Source organism: Saccoglossus kowalevskii, chromosome 1 (genome assembly GCF_978046115.1).
Source record: "Saccoglossus kowalevskii chromosome 1, keSacKowa6.1, whole genome shotgun sequence".
In the NCBI taxonomy this organism is placed as follows: Eukaryota; Metazoa; Hemichordata; class Enteropneusta; family Harrimaniidae; genus Saccoglossus; species Saccoglossus kowalevskii.
The window spans coordinates 7,098,961-7,113,115 of record NC_140641.1 but is presented as its reverse complement, the minus strand read 5'-3'; the positions used below and the strand labels follow the sequence as shown (position 1 = coordinate 7,113,115).

At 34.0% G+C, this 14,155-nt stretch overlaps 1 protein-coding gene and 1 long non-coding RNA gene across 3 annotated transcripts in view; both read left to right on the top strand.

Moving 5' to 3' along the window:
* The first annotated feature begins 985 nt into the window (after positions 1-985).
* On the top strand, positions 986-2,488 carry LOC146750334 (uncharacterized). The gene is made up of 2 exons (XR_014929384.1): positions 986-1,196; positions 1,415-2,488. It is a non-coding gene; the product is annotated as an uncharacterized LOC146750334 (long non-coding RNA).
* Positions 2,489-5,834: 3,346 nt separating this feature from the next.
* Positions 5,835-14,155, top strand: part of LOC100369791 (filamin-A-like) — a 47,138-nt gene continuing 38,817 nt past the window's right edge. For both annotated transcript variants that reach the window (XM_085498635.1, XM_006823377.3), the window contains exon 1: positions 5,835-6,387. In XM_085498635.1, the coding sequence (XP_085354761.1) occupies positions 6,018-6,387 (370 nt within the window). In that variant the 5' untranslated portion in view covers positions 5,835-6,017. The remainder of the gene's footprint in view (positions 6,388-14,155) is intronic.

Sequence of the window (14,155 nt, the reverse complement as noted above, 5' to 3'; positions counted from 1 at the left end):
GAAACTTTTGTATAGCGGTTTTAGTTAATTTATCACAAGTTATCAACATGGTGTGCTTTTATATTTCAGCGCATGGTAAATCTAGTGAAACATCAGCAATCGCATAGTCATTAGAACCCCAAACAAGAAATACAGATTTCTGTATTTCAGATTGAAATATTTGGTAATCGTAGTCCTAAATAACTAAATTGAAGGGTAAAATTTGGCAACATCAATGCACGTGCATAAGTTTCAATCTGAGCCCTGAAAAATACATTAAGGTCTTGACATCATTATAAACACTGACTCAGCATGCAACTCAACATGTTATTATTTCCATGAAATTCTCCTACGTACGTCTTCAATTTAACACTTTCTTCTATGCTATCGATAAAGAGCCATTGTTCAAAACGTCTAGCTATTTTTAATAGTTATTTAGGACTACGATTACCAAATATTATCTTCTATATATCTGTTCTCCATTGATCGTTATGGAAAACAGCCTAACTCTGTGCGTGCAAAAAGCGATGTGGACACACACAAACGAAACAAAATCATGTTTTACAACAATTTCTACACAAAGTCTGAATCTCCAGCTTTGGTCAGTCTCTAGCCCTGATTACAGTCCTGTAGGTTGGCCTCCTTCCGTTGATCATTCGGCCCCACATGTTAGCCAGTCTCTAACATCGTCTTTCCAAATATCCATGGAAATAATCGTTGGAAACACGTATTAAATGTTTGTAGGTGAGTTTGTAGTGGTGGCAATAGTACGAGTTCGCATGTAATTAATAAATATTATTATTTTTACGTGATTTGTTATGGGACGCCATGACTGTGAGTGATATATGCCCTCCAGTAATGGCGGCGGCGTCTGAGGGCGTACTTTCGAGAAGCGCTCGTCGGATTACTCTATCCTCGGGGACGGACATCCGGGCATTTTCACCGTCTGGCAACCCGCGGCGCATTCTCTACCATCGGCCCCATTCTCTACCATCGGCCCCACGGACCTCTGTAACCACAACTTGTGCGCACAGTCACTGCGCATCTTCCTCCGCGCACTGAACCCTGAACTACATTTACATAAACACAGAAATGCAAACAAGAAGAGGCACGATCGTCATTCACTGTTTTAGTTTTTCGACTGCTGGATTATCATTTTATATCAAGCTCGGAAGCCGTAAAGCCGAAGCTGATAATATAACGACCATCTTAGAATCGTATTTAGATAAGATTTCCTTATTTTGTTTTTAATAGTATTTTGTTATGCAATCGGCGGAGCAATATTAGGAAATGTTATATCTGAACTCATGATTGCGGATAATTTGTTGGTTTTCGTAAAAACCGTGAAACTTTTAATTTAATTAATAATTATTTTTGTTGCATTGTCAAACACTAAATTTCTTTGTTGTTCGTATTTTTACATGATTTGAGACAGAAGTATGGAGTGTGTAATATCAAGACGTTAATCCACCGGCTAGGCCCAAATAAAGTTACACAAGCCATAGGTCGTGAAACAGGGTCAGCAGATGCAGTATGTCGTTCTGTGTCAATTTTAATGAAGCACTCTTCATCCACTGTAAATCCAGTAGACACACGTATGTAGTTCCGGAAGAAGTTTTACTTCGAGGTACACAAGTACTACAAAAGTTAAGGATATTTATGAAAACCCTTGGACAATCATGTAATGGATTGAAAGGAATTAATTCATCGCCATTTCAGAAATTCAACAAATATGACCTACTAACTAGAGTGGCATTACTCGTGTCAAGATTGAAAACTGGACTCTCAAGTGATAGTGATTCTGATACAAGTACAATATTCATAACGATCAATAACAATTCATAACGATCGCGTTTTACCATTTTTTTTCAAACCATAGGTTGGTAATACTTGCAATGTCACTTTTATACAAATTATTTCTTTCTCTGCATGATAATGAAATTTAAAGCTAGGGTGCTAAATTGTTTTTTTTAGAGATATGGTTACTGTACAAAGTCACCTGTGTAGCTTTATAATACTAATGCATGTCCAGTCAGTAAGCATTTATGGTAAAACATCTATAACTAGAGGATGTCTGAAATCTTACTTTTTCAGTAATAAAGTTGTAAATATTTGGAGCAGTTTACAACGAATAAGCTTTAAGTGGCCTCAAACATTGTATTATATTAGTATAAGTAAAAAACAAATCATAACACAATGAAAATTTTCACATAGGATTCCAATCTTTATTAATTACCATCATTATGATAAAAATACAGTTCAATTACAACTTGTAACCTTGGGATTATAAATAATTTTTTTGATATTTGGGGACTAATAAAGGTTACCAGGGGCCATGGATATACAGATCTCTTCCATGTTGAGAAAACATCTTTAAATTGACATGTGTACATGCACTTATTTATATATTTTCTGTATAGAAGAAATTGTTGTATTAATTGGAATACTAACATGTTCATAAGTTAATGCTAATCTGATTATAAAGTAAAGGCACATCGATTGATACAAATGTGTGGTATTATTAATTTATTATTGAATGGATAATGGACGTATATATATATATGTATAGCAAACATTCTTGTGATATACATGTATACATATAATTTTATAATAATTTTTTAATAAATTGTACTTGTAGGCAATATATTGACTTAAAAAAAGTTGGGGGTCACCAGGTTAATTTTCAAGAAAATCATGGTTGTATTTTAGTGGATAGTGGCTATTTTGGCAGTATTATAGTGCTTTTACCATAGATTCCTATGGCAGAGATATTATGCCATATGTCAAATTGTAGGCTGGTGACATAGGCTGAAAAAAATATATATTGTTAATGAGGGGTACTTTTTGTTTTCCTGAATTTTTTTAAAAACCTTGGTTTTAAAAATATTGAAAAATGCAATTTTTGCTTAACATTGCGCTCTATGGAATTGTTCTAAAAATAGCGATTTTTGAAAAATATTAGAACAAGTTTCTCAAAATACGGCACTGTTCACACAAAAGAATGCTATTTTATGGGGCAATAGCTCCACGATTTTACATAATAAACCAATGAACACTGTCATGCAATTTATGACCAACTTTCTCAAAAAATGCTGAGTAGGCTTCTACCTTAAATCAATACTTGTACCATTATTGGTCATGTGACCTTTGTTCTGGTTGTAACTGCACTTGTGTTGATATGCAAAGTGTAGTTAATACAGATGACAATACATAACATGTAAACCACTATTGAAATTCAGCCTTACACCAATGCAGACAAATATCTGTTGAAAATTAAAAAAATATTTGTTCACAGACTGAAAATTACTAGTACTACCCTTTAAATTGGTCTTATCTTACTTGACCTACTAATTGTGAACCACATTTACTGTATTAGCTCTGTCAATAGACAAAACACTTATTTATTTACACATATATATGTGCTTCTAATAGAGCAAATATGGTATTGGATTTGAATTATCAGGAGTTTTTCATGGGGTAAAGTACCCAGGTAAAAGAGGTGTTACAAATTTAACACAGGTATGATTATATTGGAGGTGCACTTAAATTATGGCAGTTGACTTAAAGACAATTAGTGCAGCACATCCCTGGGGAGCACTGCTCTTTTGTGAATCCAAACACAGACAACATATATTGTTGTGCAATACATTATTATATTCTCTTGCATGCCAGGAACATTCTCAGCAATATTTTGTAACTGTGGTAACTGGTCCAGCTGTACAGCAGTCAGAGTGCCACTCAATGCCATGAAAAGAGCCATAATAAAAAAGACAGTTGTGTGTTCAGCTCTTTGTAGGTTTTACAAAATATTTTTACTCTGCGAAAAAAAAATGAACATGTTTAGTCAAAATAGAATATATGAAAAATGGTACTTGTAACAGAAATACTTGAAAATGAAATACAACAACCAGAAACTGTGAAAGTTATTTTGCCCACTAAAATTAGAATGACATACACGTAGCAGCTATAGTGCGCATTGTGACTGAATCTATTTCAACAATAGCAGAAGCCAAGATAAAAATAAATCTAAATTAGTATCTTATTATAATTTTAATCCTTATAATATTTACATGATCAATGTCAAATTTATATTGTCAAGCAGCACACTTAGACATGCTGCATTGACAGTGGGTACATTTTGTATAGGACAAATAAAATAGTATTGTTTATGGAAACACTGAAATTAATGTAGGTAGGTATAACTTTTATTTTGATTAAAGTGTTAATAGCTGTAACTATCTTTTTTTCTCTTATTTTTGTTTTTAATAAAACATTTCCTGTGTCATTAGTGTCAATTTGTAGCGGCCATCGCCAAAATGTGGACTTTGAAAGCATAGCATATACACTATGTATATCAATGTAGTATATTATTAAAATAAATTGTAAAAAAATGAGATCTAATTGTTTATATTAGCTTATTTAAAAGACATAATCTAAAATGCACTTTGTCCAATACTTCTGAGAAACAAATTATTTATTCACCCACGGTTACTAAAAACCGTGATTCACCGACCACCACGAGTAATTTGTTTTCCTTGTATAAACATTTTATTATATAAGGGGGCATTCCATAACCACAGAACAGTGAGCAGAAAAACAACGGTGACGATTAATATTTTACTAAACTAGCAACCGATGATAAACCTCAGACAACAAATAAATGTATTAGTTATCTAAGGATAAACACACACAATTTACGGCTTGTTCCCTGAATAGTCTCTGTGGTGAATAAACAATGGTAAAGTTCTCCAAATTAACACTTACCTACATGTTGGGATTCAAGGCATCATTGCATGATTTCACAATCGGATCGGAGGCTGCCATTTTAAAATCTCCCGGGAAACTATTTACGCCTTGTAATCAATCCATAAAAATGTAGTCCTTTATCAAAATAGCCATTTACGTTCACAAAGCACGGTAAAACATAATACTTTTACTATATTTATTTAAACCAACTACTTTATGAAGTATTTGAATCATTTTGATACATTTTCCAGTTCAATTAATGCAAGAACGTATTTATTTATCACGATTCTTGATAAAATCACCGCTTGTGGTGGCAAGGGTTACCGGAGGATGGCGCGTGACCCTTGTTACGCAGGATGCCCGCGGCGGTGAAAACAAAGGCCCAAAACTCGCAGAAAACGGTACTTTGGGATGATTGTTGAGATTCCTCTGAACAGTGTAACAAGATTAGCCCTACATGTGTAACATATATAAATTTGGTTGTTCGGGATTACTTCAAAGTTGAGTTTGTATTGTTTTCTCGAATTTTCACCGGCTCGACCGGCGTTCCACAGCAGCCCGCACAGAGCCCATAGAAATGCATGTACAGTGGTGCGCGCCGTAGCAACGTGGAACGTCTTGTGACGTGGCTCCGCCCCCGTGGATACTCGAAAAGCTAACACGTCGTCATGGATACAGGTTTTTTAGGCCAGGGGCATAATAAACAAGAAAATTAAAGACGCCTTTCACGGAATGAATCAAAATATGAGCTCGTAACTGCTTCTGGAATTGTGGATTGATTCATTTGTTGTTCTCATTTTTTATTCATTCAACAATTTTAATGGAGACACAACAGGTGTTTCTGGAGCATCCGATCAATAAAAAATAGCGCCACCACGAGGCCGATAAAAAATAGTTGAGACACCGATATCATAGTGTTATTATCATTATTCTGAAATGATTATATTATATATCTATTATGTAATACTACACAATTCAGGGTTAAAAATTAACCGCAACTTTTTGCAGAAAATTAGTCACAGACGCCACATCGCGCTATAGTGTACTGGTACAGCTAGCAAATACTAATTTACATATGAATAGGAAATCAACACACCCCTTCACAGTGGAGGTCGCTGATCGATTGAGACCAGTAGTACGTACGTAGTTGTTTTTAACTTTTTGCATCGGCTACACCACACACTGAAGTTCGACAGAACTTTAAGACTTCTTCAGCGCCTTACTAAATACTAGTGGGAAGTATATGTTTGGTTACTCATTATACCAAAACCTGTTGCTAGAAATATTCGAACATGACTGAATTACAACGACAGTTGTCGGACAGGGCAACGTCTGCAGAGGGTCATGCAGCCAAATCAGGTATGGGTGGCATTGGAGACGATCGCTGGGTTGAAATTCAGAGAAACACTTTCACCAACTGGATGAACGAGCAGTTAAAACCAACTGGCAAGAAAGTCGAGGACATCTCCGAGGATTTAGAGAATGGACTGCTTTTGATCTCGCTGACGGAAAGTTTAATCGAAACTCGCGGGGGAGCTCTGCAACCAACGAGGCGGGGAAGTCGCTACAGTAAAAATCCAACAAATCGTATTCAGAAAATGGAAAACGTATCATATGCCCTGTCACTGATGGAGAAAGAAGGCATCAAGCTGGTCAATATAGGTAACAATATTCATCTAGTATTACTAATAGAAACAATGTTACTACCGTATGTGGTGTCGATATTGTTAAACGGGATGGTGTACTATAAAACGCACCTTAAATCATATTGAGAGCAGTAGAAACTATTAAACTGAACATATTAAGATTGTAAAAACGATAAATAACGATATGATGCATGATGTCAATAAAATAGCGATTAACCTAACAAGATCGCATTTATGAAATTGTTTTCATACTTGACCTGAAATATAATTGTTTTGTAAATGTAAAAATAAATATATATTAATTGTAGTTATGAAATGAAGGTTATTGTAGTGACACAGATACTTGTGTCACTCATATCCCGTGCTACTGACCCTTATCTTTACATCTACTCAGCATTCTTTCTACATTATTCTGTTTCTGTTTTGTTGTTAAGATAAGATTCACCTAGATTGTCCAGTAATCTAAAAAATGTGCCCTTTTCCTATTTACTCAACCCTGTTCCTTCACACATTGTTACATAAAACTATTGCAATTGCTTGCTGCTTGTTGTTTGTTTTGTCAGGGCAAACAATATAAATTCTGTGTTTCTGGTAAAACTACTTACCCACTTTTTTAGGAAAATAAGCACAATATTATTTATTCCTATGCAAATTATCCATGGTCATTTCACCAATGTTGTATTTTTTTAATTTCATTTACTTCCTTCTATGTAGTGAATGATTATATTCTGAAAGCTAACTCACATGTTCATTTATCACATCTGAAGTTGATAATGATGGTCCCATAAAAACCGAAGAGTACAACTGTGTCTACCTACCCAGTATTTTTTTTTAGCCCAGAAACACTGAATGTGTTTTATTCTGCCTCACTCTGGTTTCACTAGAATTGGGTCACTTCAGTTATTGACATTCCATGCAATCGATACATGTGTATCAAAACTACTCATAGGGAAAAGTATCAAGTGTATCTTTACTTTAAATAGTTGAAGTTGAAACTTAATTAACATATTTTATATAATCATACTAAAAGAAAAACAATAAAATAAAATAAAATAAATTATGCTCTCGCTGGCATTGTTTTCCGGCTAACAAGCTGCATTTATTTGTTATGTCCGCTTGGCAGACATTGCAGAGAGTTCTTATGATCTTTACAACACTCTATAAAATATGATCGTGACACTGTGTGACTTTTAATCGTCTTTAAAAATGCAATATGAACAAAAACATATTTTTTGTTTGATACTGTATTGTAGAAGACTTAAGTTTGATTATAATATTCATTTTAAATTAAAAATTCAGCCTTTGCAAATTGCAACACACACAACATTGAAAATTACAAAACACAATATTGTGTATATGTATTAGTGCATGACATGCAAATTAGCGTCTTTAGACATTTCTTTGAAATAACATGTTTCAGTATAAAAATAACATTTATGCAAATTTTAATATGGATGTTTGTTACATTTTTTGTGTGAAATATAGTACCAGATCAGAGACCATATTTTAAATTCAGTGAACAACAGTATAAAATAAAACCACTTTGTTAAATTACTGGTCAATAAAATCTGATGACCTGTTTTAATGGTAGCCGACTACCTTCATACACAGTACTCCATCCAAGCATTATTTGCACAACAATTACAGACCAAATGAAGTCATGCAGTAAATGTAATCATGTGATCAGGTTTTCTTACATTAACATGTTCACGTTTGTTAATTGACAACTAATTATAAATAAATACCTAACTTTGGTGATTATTATTCTGTAAATATATTGATATAATTTATGCATACAGCAAAATAGGAATCTATATAATCAGACGAGTTTAAATATATATTGCTGTAAGTAATGTAGCACATTAAATATACTTGGAGACGTGTTTGTGAAACACTTTTATTTCTTGAAAGACAAATACCGTGTTTGTGGATTCAAATCAGCTTGGAATGGCTTATTGATTTGAGAATAGAGATAGACCACATGACTGTCATAACACTTTACACTTTCTAGCTCATTTTGTTTTTAAACGAGTGAAAACATGGTGTATGCCATTCAGTTAGTGTTAAAATTAGTGTAAGTAAAAATTTTTGTACATGCATATGTTTTATACCAGCCACAACCACCTCTATATACCAGCCACAACCACCTTTATATACCAGCCACAACCACCCCTATGTACCAGCCACAGCCACCTCTATATACCAGCCACAACCACCTTTATATACCAGCCACAACCACCCCTATGTACCAGCCACAGCCACCTCTATATACCAACCACAACCACCTCTATATACCAGCCACAACCACCCCTATGTACCAGCCACAGCCACCTCTATATACCAGCCACAACCACCTCTATATACCAGCCACAACCACCTCTATATACCAGCCACAACCACCTCTATATACCAGCCACAACCACTCTATATACCAGCCACAACCACCTATATATACCAGCCACAACCACCTCTATATACCAGCCACAACCACCTCTATATACCAGCCAGAACCACCTCTATATACCAGCCAGAACCACCTTCATATACCAGCCACAACCACCTCTATATACCAGCCACAACCACCTCTATATACCAGCCACAACCACCTATATATACCAGCCACAACCACCTCTATATACCAGCCACAACCACTTATATATACCAGCCACAACCACCTTTATGTACCAGCCACAACCACCCCTATGTACCAGCCACAGCCACCTCTATATACCAACCACAACCACCTCCATATACCAGCCACAACCACCTGCACCTGGATATAAAGTGTACTGCAACATGATTTCTGATTGGTTCTTGATTCTACTATCTTGAATGCAATTAGCAAAATTATGGGGCAGTAATATTATTACAGCCAATATGGTGATCATAATAAAATATAGTTGCTATGACAACAGCCACTGTTTGGTTATTGGTGAACAGAATTGTATTAGTCTGCCAATGCATAGGTATTACCCGACATCATTGATTCAGGGTGAAAATATGTAATGGTAGTTTTCTAAGATGAGCAATGTTTATAGCAACGAATAAAACGGATATGTATGAAAATTCTATTTAATTTTGTGGTAATGCTTTATTGATACCATAATAGTAGTCCAACCATCAGGTCTAGCATTCCATAAGATATGGTAAACAAACAAACTTAGATTACGGAGGGGTGTTTGAACATACCATTGAATCTAAAGTATCTTTATTAATAATATATTTTACTATCAATATAATTTTAGACATTTTTAATACTGTTTTTCTGTGCTATATTTTAAATCACATTCACACGCTACTACAGAAAATCTATCTCACAAATATATGAATGACATCTCTGTCAATCTGGCCAATCAGAATACTACATTTGAGTGTGTGACGTTTCAAGTGTTTGCCTTGACATGCTTGATATTAAAGTTTGAATTGAGGTCGTGTCAACATGTGTTGGTGAATTCATGAATGATTAGACAATGCATTCAGATGAAGTAACAATGGGTATACATTGGCACCTGTTATTCATTAACAGACATAGCTTTGAGTGCCAGTGATTGTAGTATTAATGCACAATTGTGTCAGTCTGTAATGCTATCAAAAAAAATAAAATTAATTTCACATTCAAACAGCAATTAAAAAAAAAAAATTTGTTAATTTATAAAAGTTGAACATATTAGTTAGCTGCGTACATTTGTATGTGACCTAATTATATGTCTATAAAATGTCACATTCTTATCGTGCTCAAGGCTACTATTGCTATAAATAACTTATAAATTGTCATTTTTTAATTCAACTTACTGTCCTCTTGTCAGACTCATCAACATAGTGCTCAATAGAAGATTATTAGTGTTTTTAAAACTGAAAAAGAGTTGTGTCAACTGCTAAAATGCAAATATCATCTGTAGTAGTTATTATTATTTGCCTAATATTAAAGCAAATATTGATGAAATATTCAGATTATGTTTTGATTTAAGGTAACCTGCTAGAATCTATTTATTTTCCCATCCTGTTATTAGAAAATAATTTCAACATTTACATTGTATGCCAACTGAATGGACACACAGACACTTGTTGATTTGAATACATATGGTAGCTCTTGGTTATAGCAAATTAGGTCATATATGTACATGTATTAATTATGTTTTTATTGTTATTCAATTCCTACAAATAGTTTGATAAAATAACTATAATTTATGTAAATATTTCTGTTAATTCTTAATGTCAGGCAGATTGGACTTTATGCATGGGTGTATGTTAGTATCAGGGTTAAAGGTCACTCTTTCAAAAGAAACCTTGTTAATGTATTTTTGCTTGAAAGAGAAAAAAATGGAAATGTGGGGATTCCCCAAAATGTTTGAATGCCACTGTATGTTAACATGTATACATATTTTTGTAGCTGGTATTTTATGTTTTGCCCAGCCACTGACTGGTTTCTAGATTAGTGTTTGCATTTTGTACTGACACAGGCATTAACATTCCTTTTGTACTCAAATGCCACTTGTTTATTCGTGTGTGAGACATATATTATAAATTCTAGGCCAATTTTAAGATAGATAATGGCTACTATAGTTTCAAAACCCATCCATGCCTATTTAATATGTGTTTCTCATCACTCACTACATATTGTTACCCATGGTGTTATGTAATCTTATTACCCGTGTTGTAATGTGATCTTGTTACCCGTGGTGTAATGTGATCTTGTTACCCATGGTGTAATGTGATTTTGTTACCCGTGGTGTAATGTGATCTTGTTACCTGTGGTGTAATGTGATCTTGTTACCCATGGTGTAATGTAATCTTGTTACCATGGTGTAATGTGATCTTGTTACTCATGGTGTAATTTGATCTTGTTACCCTTGGTGTAATGTGATCTTGTTACCCATGGTGTAATGTGATCTTGTTACCTGTGGTGTAATGTGATCTTGTTACCCATGGTGTAATGTGATTTTGTTACCCGTGGTGTTAATGTGATCTTGTTACCTGTGGTGTAATGTGATCTTGTTACCTGTGGTGTAATGTGATCTTGTTACCCGTGGTGTAATGTGATCTTGTTACCCATGGTGTATTGTGATCTTGTTACCCGTGGTGTAATTTGATCATGTTACCCATGGTGTAATGTAATCTTGTTACCCATGTAATCATTTTACCCATGGTGTAATGTAATCTTGATATCCAAGGTTTAATGTAATCTTGTCACCCATGTAACCATTTTACCCATGGTGTAATGTGATCTTGATATCCAAGGTTTAATGTAATCTTGTCACCCATGTAACCATTTTACCCATGGTGTAATGTGATCTTGATATCCAAGGTTTAATGTAATCTTGTTACCCATGTAACTATTTTACCCATGGTGTAATGTGATCTTGATATCCAAGGTTTAATGTAATCTTGTCACCCATGTAACCATTTTACCCATGGTGTAACGTGATCTTGATATCCAAGGTTTAATGTAATCTTGTTACCCATGTAACCATTTTACCCATGGTGTAATGTGATCTTGATATCCAAGGTTTAATGTAATCTTGTCACCCATGTAATCATTTTACCCATGGTGTAATGTGATCTTGATATCCAAGGTTTAATGTAATCTTGTCACCCATGCAATCATTTTACCCATGGTGTAATGTGATCTTGATATCCAAGGTTTAATGTAATCTTGTCACCCATGTAACCATTTTACCCATGGTGTAATGTGATCTTGATATCCAAGGTTTAATATAATCTTGTCACCCATGTAATCATTTTACCCATGGTGTAATGTGATCTTGATATCCAAGGTTTAATGTAATCTTGTCACCCATTTAATCATTTCACCCATGAAGTAATGTAATATTTTTACCTGTGGTGTAATTTAATCTTGTTACCCATGGTGTAATGTAATTCTTTTTCTCCCATGTAATGGCAATCAGAATTAATTTCTTTCCTATTTGAATCTACGATCAGAAGAATTGGGCCTTTTTGTAACATTGAAAACCCAATTTGATAATCTTACAGTTAAGCCCATAGAACTGAAAAGTATTTTTCTATTTTTAGCCAGTCTATAGCTTTCATTATCTTCTCTTTTCAAACACATCTAGAATAAAATAAAATAGAATAGTTACAATGAAAGAATTCCACACCGGGTGGGCACCCATTATGCAGTAAGAATAATCAGTGACAGACATAGTTTTAAATCAGTCACTGTCAACTTTTATTCTCACATCAGCACATATGTATCCTAAAATATCCATAACAGTCATGTTGCCATGACATCTTACGAGTATATATAACAAAAGCGCCTTAACTGGCATCCAGAAATTCAAGGCAAACATTTCTAGAAATGTCTGAGTTATATATTTAACAACTTTCAAGGACATCAATGTATTTGGGTAAGGCACCTAATCAGTGGCCTTCAGTGCCTTCATGAATTTTGAGTCTTGTAATCATATTTTGGAAGTTTGGTCTAAGCACAATAGTAAGCAGACAGTCTAACTTCAATGAGACCAGAAGCTTGAAGGTGTCATTCATTTCATACTGTTATCATATTTCATATTGTACATTTACTAATTTTTAGTTTTTGTTACCCATATATTTATTGCTAACAACTGATAGAAATGTGTTTTTTTTTCTAAAGATGCAATACAATGTTACTTTTATTATTTATATTTTGCAAGGCTTGCCTGTCATTTTGACACAGTGCCACATGATATGAGCATTATTTGTTTTCCATTATTGTACATTTCAGGTATATATGCTCTCATGTGAGAAATTTATTCTCCTGACTTGACTCGCTAATGAAGCGTATTCACAGTCAGTATTGTATGCGTTCAGTGTTCCATATATGGTATTCATGAATGCATGCCACTATAGTTGCAAACCTCAATCTTACCAGTGCTAGTAACCAGTATATAATAATTGGTTGTTCAATTTAATATTATCTAATAATTGTGATAATATTGTAATTCACATCCACAAATTTTTTTGTGCTCAATTACTTCAGTCAGTCTTGTAAATGTATTATTGTGAAAAAAATTATTATAAGGTCTGTGAGGAAACAAAAGAAACCATTATGATGGCCAAGGCATTTGCGTCATCATGTTAAATCATGATGTAACAGCCGTAATTGTTATTGTTTATAATTCAGTCTTCGTGCGTTTCCCCATTATTATATCTCGTCTGTGTCGCACAACATCTGTTACCAGCATTTATGCAACTATATACCTTAAAATAGATTTTGGAATAAAATATAAACCATCGGTCATCATATTATTTTAGATAATTTAGGTTAGATGGTTAAGGATCAGTAGTTTATGGAATTTAAGTAGTGTTAGGTTACCATTGGTTACCATTTGATCACCACTGGTTACTGATTGGTTACCACTGTTTTAAATCAACAAACTTTAGGGTACCTGAACTGCTTTTCAAATTATGAATCTCAATTATATGTATTTTGCTCATTTTTGAATCCAAAATGGCTGCCAGTCATTGTTTCCATGGAAACAAGTTTAAGCTTCCTAAAAACTACCATAAAAGCTTTAAAATTTTGTTCACATTTAGACTACATAATTATTTAACTGAGTTTTGTAATTTATTGTCTTCTAAAATTATTGACCAAACATAAAATTTGTGTTGTCATGTCTTGATTATCTAGAATGTAGACATACATGTGCATGCAACAATAACTAACTTCATCAAGTTTTACCAGCGTTGCTTTTTAGCTTACTAGAAATATACATGTGTGTAAAATTCAACTTAGTTTTGTCATGAATGAGTGTTTTAGAATGCTTGATTGACCTCGCTAACCTGCA